Source organism: Phytophthora infestans, genomic scaffold, assembly GCF_000142945.1.
Source record: "Phytophthora infestans T30-4 supercont1.66 genomic scaffold, whole genome shotgun sequence".
Lineage (NCBI taxonomy): Eukaryota > Oomycota > Peronosporomycetes > Peronosporales > Peronosporaceae > Phytophthora > Phytophthora infestans.
The window spans coordinates 362,582-372,538 of record NW_003303693.1 but is presented as its reverse complement, the minus strand read 5'-3'; the positions used below and the strand labels follow the sequence as shown (position 1 = coordinate 372,538).

The following is a 9,957-nucleotide window of genomic DNA, read 5'->3' as shown; positions in this document are numbered from 1 at the left end:
ACGTTTCCATCCACGTCTCTGGATTTTAAACCCATGGCCAACCCCACGAATTTGTCAAGGTTTGGGGCGTTGAAGAGATTGGCACCGAACTTCCTTTCTTCGTTGTCTTCGTTGTCTTCGTCGTCTTCGCTGTCCTCGTTTTCATCCTCGAGCTCGCTGCGCAGTAGCGTCTTTCTATCGTGTTGCTTCGTACCGGGAAAAACACGCACATCGGACACTGTGTCCGTCGAAACTTCGGGCGCGCGGATGGATGTTGGGGCTGCGCCGCAACTGTTTGTGAGAACAGCGATCGCAGCTGCAGCGACTAGGACGCAGGACACACGCATTTGCAGTAGGTGGGTTGTCTTGATTTGATACTGTGGGGCAAGAAGGTAATTGAAGAATAAGCTGTTATGAGAGCATGCGTTGTGAGAAGTAATCTACACGAACAAAAAAATTGTATCGTACACCATGGTTTCAATGGCCTCAGTGCTACCATATAATTTTTAGATCGTGACAAACAAAAAGAGCGATTTAAGGAGATATTAAGGGAAAACCTCAGTTTGGTACTATTAGTAAGTATTAAAACATTTAGGTAGCAATGGAGCGTTTTACATCTGTCGCATTGAGGCCATGGTTTACGGTACAAGATGTACCACAACGCCACTGTAAATCGCTTATGGTTTACTCCCAATGCCCTTTTTTGAGAAAGGCATGTTTGGGATTCGTATAAAATTTACTGAGTCACTGGCTCTGTCACCAGAACCATATAGAAATGACGGTGCTTCACATATGGCAACGCACATAACGAGCGCACTACGAATTTGTGCCTTCATTGCTGGTTGGCTTTCGTAGGCTTATCATAAAAGGGCTCGTTTCCGCTGTCTCGAGCACCATAGGCGACAGCAAAATCGTAGGAAGAAAACTAATTGAGGTCTGTTCTTACCAGTGTTATTAAAAGGTTTCATTTTTAATTTCCACTTGTGAAGAAGATACGTCATTGCTCAGTCGTTACTGCTCGCTCGTATATGCGTTATCGTAATACAGCATACTAAAGCACGTCATTTCTTTAGTCTCTGGTCTGCGATGCTGACAGAGCCAATGATGCAGTAAATTGCATGATATGCATATTATGCAAATCACATTTATCCATAGGATCCCTCATCCCTTTTACGAGATTCAAGAAAAAGTACGATGTGCCACAATTTGTGGGTAATCCTAACGTGGTTTACGGTGGTCTTGTCGCATTGTGCCTTTCTGCCCAAACGCTCTCCGTTTTATGGTCCTACGTAGGAGGATGGCCCTTACGGAAGACCTCCTATCTGATCGGGTGCTTCCGACTAAAATTTAGCCTAACCCTTTGACGGAAAAAAACGACGATGCCAATCAAAGACATACTTGACCAGGCTTGACAAAATTTCATTAAAATATTAGCATGCATTCTGGGCAACTGGTTTGCATGCGCCTGATTTGCCCGTCAGCTAACAGGTGGCGTGGGTTCAATTCCCATGTCTGTACGGAGATCGATGCTTGAGGTAAGTGTCGTGTGCAAGTCCTTCGTCGGATCTGAAACATAACTAAGTGTCTGGGTCGACACGCCACATCCCTTCGGGAATGAGTCTCAGGGAGTTTCAAAATCTACCGGGTCACGGAACGGAGAGCGAAGGCTGTAGGCGTAAACCGAATATTTCTTGGAGATCCCCAGCATGAACTTGCACTTGGATAACTGCACCTGATCCTGAGCATTCTAAAATTCATGTCAGCGGTTGCTTGTGTTGTATCTCGATTCGTCTCAATTTCCTGGGAAAGCTGATCAATGTTCCGAAGTTGTCAAAATGTTGTGTTATTAGGAACTAGTAGTGGAGCGTCAGCTGGAAGTCGAGCTTGCATTGCTGCCATGTATAGCTGTGAGGCTGGCCCACTCGAAATATTGCGCTCAGCTAGCAAGCTGCTACACGAGGAACTTGCTCTTGGATTCGACTCTCGGTTGCTCTATGAATAGTGTTGGCACTTGGCTCTGTGCTCTTGAAACATGAACAAAAATCATTAAAACAAAATCAAATATTCCGGGAACTCCTATCCCGACTAATCCATGTCGCTTCTGCAGAAGACATGGATGATGTTGATCACCTTAACGATCAGCTCTAAGGAGCGTAGTAGAAATAGAGTACGATGTTTTCAGTACGAATACATGAACTCCATTAAAACTCACTGATTTTTATCCTGGGTTTGTTCCCATCGTACCCACAGTGGCCGTACAACTTCCTCAGACTGTCTAGTGCAAAAATACAGCGCGACATTGAGGACCGCATAAGGACTTTCACGGAGCGCCATATTTGCGTGGCGCTGGATCCATCGTTTTAGAAGAGAAAATCCGACTAATATAGGATTCAAGTCAGGTGAATGCGGCGGCAGAAATATAACAGTGCACCAGTACCGTGAATAAGTTCTTGAAATTCTTCGTACATTTGAATTTTGGTGTTGTCCAAAATGACAATTTATCTTGGTAAAGGCCACGGATTGAGGAACGGTGGAATTTTCAGCTTGAAGGTCTCGTGGAATGTCTGCCGGATGAAAGTATTCTCGGTTGTACCCCACGCAAGAAACCTTTCGGCGTCGAACGCAGCAAAAACTGAGATTCGCTTTCTGCGGGAAAATGGAATGGCCACAACTGCTGGGTCCCCGCGCGCGGACCACGCGTGTTTTCTGAGGGAGGATCTAAACCATAGTATACCATACAACAAATTAGCAAGGTAAGATGTAGCAGTCACAGAATTGATATTGTTCAATACCTTCCATCCTTTGAAGCTTCATCGACATACACGATTTGATCTGGCCCGCTGTAGAAAGGAAATAGCCTGTTCACATACTCTTGGCGTTTTTTTGGGATACTTTCACGAGCTCTTTTAGTCAGCACTTTTCGCGTTAGCCCCAAATCGAACCGTAAAGCACGACAAATTGTCGAATTGGAACAGCAATATTGGGCTGAAAACTTCTCTTTTAATACCTCACGCAGCTCTTGGAAGTAGAAGCAGGGGTGTTGCTTTACATACTCGCGAGCAAATTGTTGCACTCAATCGGCCATTTAGATGACCGCTCATTCTTTGGGGTGTCGTCAACATTTTCTGTTGTCTTGAGGAGACGGTACCATCTCCGAAGGCTTCTGGCTGAGTCGCCCAGTACACCGGCAACTACGCTGATCTCAATATTGTAGACATACTGCAAGACAATGCCTCGCCAGCCTATGTCTGATGAGCTGCCCATATTTGGTTTACAATCAATATGGTGTGGATACCTTACGTAAGGGTAAATGACCGGCAAAAACTGACCATACCTCTCCGCGGGCCACTATTCGTTCAGCCCCGACGATGATGATTATGATGATGACGATGAGGATCCTGAGGATTCCGAGGAGGCCCGAATCGCCGACGACGTCTTGCACGCGGCGGGCTTTGTCCGAATCCAAATCCGAAGCTCGGAGGAGATCCCTCTCGACGCCGACCAAGCAAGTCACTGGCGCGAGGGGATCTGGGGCCGGCACCGCGGGATCTGCGGTACCGGTCGACAGTGATGATGGGTCGGGCAGCGATGGTGGAGGGGGGTCGCCTCGCGACGGCGGATCCACTGGATCTGCCTTGGTCCCTGCTAGCTCTTCCTTACCAGGCATGCTTCCCGTGGTCCCGTTTGGGCCGGATGCTTCCTTCATCCCTGGTCGGCTTGCGCCTGTGGCCTTCGCCACAAATGACATCGAGCCCTGGTCTGTAAAGAAATTGAACAGGGTTACCATCGCTACCATGAAGATTACCGTCCTGTTCCCTGAGCTGCCGCTCCGTACGGAGTGAATATTCCCTCGCGAAGCGGATGACATGACGGCATCCGGGTATGTGGACTCGCTCGTCACCAGATCGCACGTAGCAGAGCTACACAATGCCGCGCCATGGATTATTTTTACGGCCACTCTGGTGAATCCCGTTAGCTTTCGAGGTGACGTCGGCGGACGCCTCAGGTTGTTCGTTGGTGCCTTCCGAGATTTTGTTTCCAAACCCCGGATTGTCAAATGGGAAGGCTCCCATCGGTTCCCAGTTTCTCGTGCCAACTGCGGGATTCGACATGGCTGTTGAACGTCAACAAGAGCGCGGCAACCGACGCAGTCACGCTGGTCAAGCTTGGAAAAAAGTTCTGGTGATCCTGGTGTTGGCTATTCAAGACGGTTGGGTGACGTCAATATCTTGCTGGATCCGTTCTTCTTACACCTTCCCCGACGTGGGGATAAGGTAACGTGGTTTCCGGGATCCGTATCTCGCCAAGCCAGTTTGGAAAATCCCAGCCTTCACCACCCGGAACCTACAAGCCTACTGGAGGCTCTGCAAGAGATCGACGAAGCTAATCCTTGGCGCATTCAGCTTCGGGGGGACCCCAGCCAACATCCAGGACACCGGATCCAGCGTCGGGCGGGCAAGTTCTTCAACGTTTAGCCCATGACCACCTGATCTACACCGCTCTTTCACGCTGCGCCCCAGTTCCAGTCCTCGTGGATCCGCCGCGTAGTAGTAACTAGCGGCTAAAAACTGGGTCGATTTAGTCTGTTTGCATAAGCTCTCCTAATCTACTTTTCGTTATCCTCTCTAACACTCTCTTGTTCGATTGAGGAGCCATGCCAGATCCTTGGTGTACACCTGGATCTGGGCTAGATCTAACCCTGGCTCTAAGCCAAAGCCGTATCTGGATTCGTACCAACTTCTGGATCCGAACTGGGTCCGCGCTTGAATTTAAGCCGGATTCACCTCTTACGGTCGAGTCATAATTAGACCAGTATAGCCCAAGCACTCGAAAAAACTCGGATTGGTCCACGACGCTTTGCACGTGAAAACATCACTCTTTACGCATAAAACATTCACCTTGTCCTCCTGACCCACACCCTTCCTGTGGATCCTTCTTCTCTTTCTCTTTAATGTGACCAGATCACATCAGTGATCCTCCTCCTCCTGGCTCACACCCTTCCTGTGGGTCCTTTTTTCGTTCTACCATCGATATGACCAGCTCACACCCATGGATCCTCCCCCTACTCCTCTTCATTCTACTGCATCACGCCAAACCGATTCCGATTCGTACGATCCCGCAAGAAATCATAGCGTAATGCCCCACAGCTCAGATCTGCCTCGTCTACCCAACTGGGTTCGTCATATCTACACCAATGCACCTGAAATTCGCGGTAAAATCGTCCATATCTGGTTCGCTTCCCTGGCCTCATGTCGGCGATCCTCTCGACTTCGAACTCGTCTGCTTCGAGATACACGTTCCAACTTTCCTCTGGTAGGAGGACTTCGTCGAAATCCACTCGGTTGGATTCATCCACCGAAAGACGAATCTCAGGTCTGTCCGGATTTTCCTTGACCAGCTTTAGCTTGAATACGTGTATCACGGGGAACAAGCGATATTAGGTACCTGCCGTTGTCAACTTCATGGCGTGTTCCTCTATCTTTTCACTTACTCGGAACGGTCCGTGCCAGAGATGGTCCAGTTTACGGGCGTATCCTTCTTTCACTCGGTCTAGGTACAGCCACACCTGCGATCCAACTTGGATTTGATGTGGAAGGGCGCCTTCGTTGTGTCGATCCGCTCGATCTTGTATCGCACTTCGTAACCGCTCGTTCACTTGGGATCTGGCTTGCCGATAGTATTTCTGGACCTGGTATAGCCATCGTCTTGGGTCTCGGTTTCTCCTCTTGGTGCTACCTACCGGAATGGCCGCTTCCAGAGTGAATCTCGGGTCCCGCCCATGTACCAGGTAGAATGGAGTATCGTCCCGGATCCCAGTTGCCCGCTGTCTCTGACCCAGGAACCGGTTGAAGGCTCGAAAGAAACCAGACATAAAGGCTGGCTCACGATCATGCCGAATCATCTCACTAGCCCCAAACCTACGAAGACACACTCCTCGTACGATTCAGCGATGGTCGGTGCGTTTCTGGACGCGCTAGCCTTGGCTATAACGTATCCGGTAAGCAGATCCACCCAGATCAACAATTCTGTGTTTCCGTTGAATGACTTGGTTAGCGAGGGGATGTGATCCATGGCTATGATTTGGAACGGGTAAGTCGCTTGGACGTTTCTGGCGACTCCCCTTCGATTGTGGGTCTGCCCTCGCCTGTCTCACAATCCACGCATTCACCGACATATCGCTGCACACTCTTGAATAGTCCCCTCCAGTGGAAACATTCCCGGATCCGTTGGTAGGTTCGACCGATTCCCTGATGTCCTCCTTCTATGCTAGCGTGATAGTGACGTAGGACGTCCTGCTGCAAGGTTTCCGGCATCACCAATCTCATCAATCTGTCTCGATCCCCGCTGACTCGTTTCGTAGGAGGACAGTAGACGCGCAAATCGTTTGGATCCACTGCATAATCCGTAGCGATAATGCTGTGGGATTTGGCGTCTTTCCGACTCAGGTCTCGTACATCCCCCATCAGATACTTCTTTAGTCCCAAGATCCACACTTCTTCGTTCTGTGCTTTGAGAATCCGCTCAATACGGACTCCCTTCACAAATGCGTCATCGAGAATCCGGGGGCTAGATCCAATCCTTCCTCTGGATCTAGTGATAGCCATAACCTGGACCGTCCGCTTCACGGATCCAACCACCACCATTTCGTCTAGTCGGTTTAGTGTGACGAGATCCTGACGCGCGGTCTCTCTCTCCACCTCGACCCAAATTGATTCCGTAAAGCGGCACTTGCCAAGCTGTCCGCACTTGCATTCCAATTTCGTTTGACATGTACCAGCTCGTGGCTCATCCAACCACGCAGGTGAGTCACCGTAACAGAGTTAATGCCGGGGCCTTGCAGTCAATTTCACCTCGCACCTGTCTGATGGAGAACAACACAATTATTTCCTCATCTGCAAGAAATTATTCGAAAATACCCGGATCATTTTGCTGGAGACGTTGCTGGAAACACATAGTTGAACACCAGCGACAAGGAATAATACCTTCGGCGACGGTGATCGGTAATCTACCTTCTGGTATGGTTAATGCCGACTTGTAGATGTGAGATTAACTTCAGGGCTATATAAAATAATAGCAATGAGATTTATTTTACCAAACACTATTTAATGGGAGTTCATTAATACTCTCACGGAGATCAATTGCAGTGTGAGATAAAACAATTACTCCACACAAAATAATATCAATGAGATTCACTACCGTGACCACTGTAGTGATCTCGATAGCTGATTATTGCACATTCTACTTTCAGATTTTCTTAATGTTAACATTTTTGGCAAGTCGAGGATATAGTCATTGCTTCTGTTACCGCAGCAAAAAATACATAGAAAAAATGCGAGAATATGTCCGTCGTGTATAAATTTCATTATGGTGTAGCGAAAATAAATATTGTTCTATCCCTTTAAAGTACCTAAGCCGTTCTTGTCAATAGTCCGCGCTTCCCCAACAGATCAGTCCCTAAAGACAGGTCCTTACTCGCAGTGAGTACTTGTCAATTTCCTGTAATCATGTTTCGCGCTACGTATGTTAGTATTTAAGCCATGATTACAGTATACTTAAGTATACCAAGTAAGAAAATAGTACGCCTGGATACTTCTTAAATGCGGGCAAAGAATCGTACATTAGGGGTGGTCGGGTAAAGTACGAAACGACCGAGACCTGAACGTTCCCTGGGTGAAATCCGATTTCCTCTTGTACCCGGCGCCATGTCTGTAGTGTTACACAAAACCCTGACGTGATTATTTTTGTTTTGCTTAATTTATCCCACAAAATTTAAAAAAAAAGAAAAAAACGATTTTAGCCCAAATTGAAAAGGACGACCTTAGCGTCCAGGTTTCCCAGATTGAAAAAATACTCAGAAATCTGATTCTCCATGGATAGTCCAGCTAGGGGGCCAGGTTTCGCCCAGGTTTCCTTATAGAGAACGGAATCAGATTTGGTAATTTACATTCGGGAGCTTAAATGACCAAATCAGGTATTTTCCAGGTATAAAACCTGGGATACTCATGTGTGCACGACTTAGGCTAAAGTGGAAATGATCGTAGGCAGTCGACGTCGGAACTCACCGCAACCAATCGTTTTCTTCACCGTTTACCCAGGTATTTTACAGGTTTTAAAACCTGGGATACTCATGTGTGCGCTACTTCGAAAAATTCTAGAGTGATGGCCGCTGCGGTGTGTCGGCGTTCACGCTCATGGTGGCGTATTACGAATTTACCATTATCGACTTCTGCACCATACAGTCATTGTCCAGGTTTTGCCCAAGAATTGACCATGTATTAAAATCGTTAGTGTTTGCATGCATGTTGCACTGACGGATATGCACGAATAACTAGCGCGGCCTCAACTTCATGACTGCGTGCAGCATCTCCCACCTCAGCTTCGTAATACCAGCTGGGGACACATCGCTGGGGGATTCGCTGCTCACGCAAGTCCAGAAAAACCGGCACACAAACACACCGCAACTGTCACTGTCCGTTTGCACCGGCTCGGTTACTTCCAAAGCTTCGTAGGAATCGTCACGTAGAGGCCCAGTACGGATTTCTTCAGCCATCTTCTGCAACCGTTTCTTGTTTCTCTTACCGCCCATGCTGTCGTACATCTTGATAACCTTGGTGTCTCGGTCAACCACGAGGCATCCCCAATGCGTGCCACCAAAATTGATAGGAAGAAGCACGAATTGGTGCGAGGCAACACTTTCACCAACTTTGTCGAGCGTGCTTGTAGAGATACGACTTTTGGTGGCCTTTGGTTGGGTTCCATTCTTGGCATCTTTGGCTTTTTTGGGGGGCGGAATGACGACTGTACAATTGTTCTTGTACCGTGCGAGACAAACCGCAAAAGCACGCATGGCATTATCGTTTAGCCAAGCGGAATCTCGAAAGCAAAAGAGATTGTTGTACGTCAGGTCGAATCCGAACCCAACCAGCGGTGTATACGGCCAACACTCCAGAATATTTCCCATTATAATACCCGCTGAAGCGGGATCACTGACCGCGGGTTTAACAGTGCTATTCAACCAGGTACAGCAAAGAACAGCATTGCGACAAGTATCTTGTAGCCCCCACAAGGATTTCATAGCTTCCAGTTGCTCTCTGGTTAACTGACCAACTTTTTCAATTGACACCACGTAGCTCTCAATGCTGCCCATTCGTTCACCGTCACTGTCCAACTCAATTTCTTCATCTAGCGCCAATCCGCCCCTCAACTTATCCAACGCATCATCAACAAGCGATTCGACTAGCCGGAATCGCACTCGATCTGGCACGTAATCTCCGTCGACGCGCCACTGAATTGACCTTCCCTCACCATTCTTGTTGACTGGAAAGGTAGTAAGGAAAGACCCAACTTCGCGAACTCCAGGCATGATCATCCATAGAGTATACACCACGTGCACTTTCGTGCACCGAAGAAACATTTGCCGGTGACTCTCTGCTGAAGTCCATAATCATCTCAGCCACGGCATCGTTATCAGACAACTCCACACCTGCGAATGCATCAAGTTAGAGGGGAACAAGAAGACAAGACATGTAATCAAACCAAACATTTACCTTGCTTACGCAGCCGGCGAAGTAGATTGTGCACATCATCCATGGAGACTCGGTGCTTTGAGCTCTCTCGAATGTAGTTGTACACGCTTGTTGTCCCGGCTTCGGATTCAACCAGCAGCTCAATACCTGACATCAAAGGTGAGTCCGCCGGAACCTGGCGAATACCTGGATAAGACCTGTAAATGTCTTCGGAGACACGATGATTATGGGCGTACACTTCACGCTTCATCACAACGCCCCATTGACCGTCACTACGCTTGGTAGCTTGAGCCAGCATCTGAAACGGACAATCGGTAGTACTCAGCTTGTGTGACGTCCGCTTTCCCGTTGATCTGTCACGTTCGGACCACCCATGCGTACAGATAAACTTGCGCTGATAAGGTTCCATCTCTGCAGGGACGAGAGGCAACTCTGAGTCAGGAAGCCCTTG

At 48.2% G+C, this 9,957-nt stretch overlaps 2 protein-coding genes across 2 annotated transcripts in view; both read right to left on the bottom strand.

Annotated features, from left to right (window-relative positions):
- The window catches only part of PITG_18227 (uncharacterized protein), a gene marked incomplete at both ends in the record, with an annotated part of 1,032 nt that extends 217 nt beyond the window's left edge, over positions 1-815 (bottom strand). The window contains 3 exons of the mRNA XM_002997809.1: positions 43-387; positions 448-471; positions 784-815. Of these exons, the coding sequence (XP_002997855.1) occupies positions 43-387; positions 448-471; positions 784-815 (401 nt within the window). The remainder of the gene's footprint in view (positions 1-42; positions 388-447; positions 472-783) is intronic.
- Positions 816-8,308: 7,493 nt separating this feature from the next.
- Positions 8,309-9,349, bottom strand: PITG_18226 (cysteine protease family C48, putative; the record flags this gene model as incomplete). The annotated part of the gene is made up of 2 exons (XM_002997808.1): positions 8,309-8,952; positions 9,004-9,349. The coding sequence occupies 2 exons, from the start codon at positions 9,347-9,349 to the stop codon at positions 8,309-8,311; spliced, it is 990 nt and encodes a 329-aa protein (XP_002997854.1).
- Between the last annotated feature and the right edge of the window lie 608 nt (positions 9,350-9,957).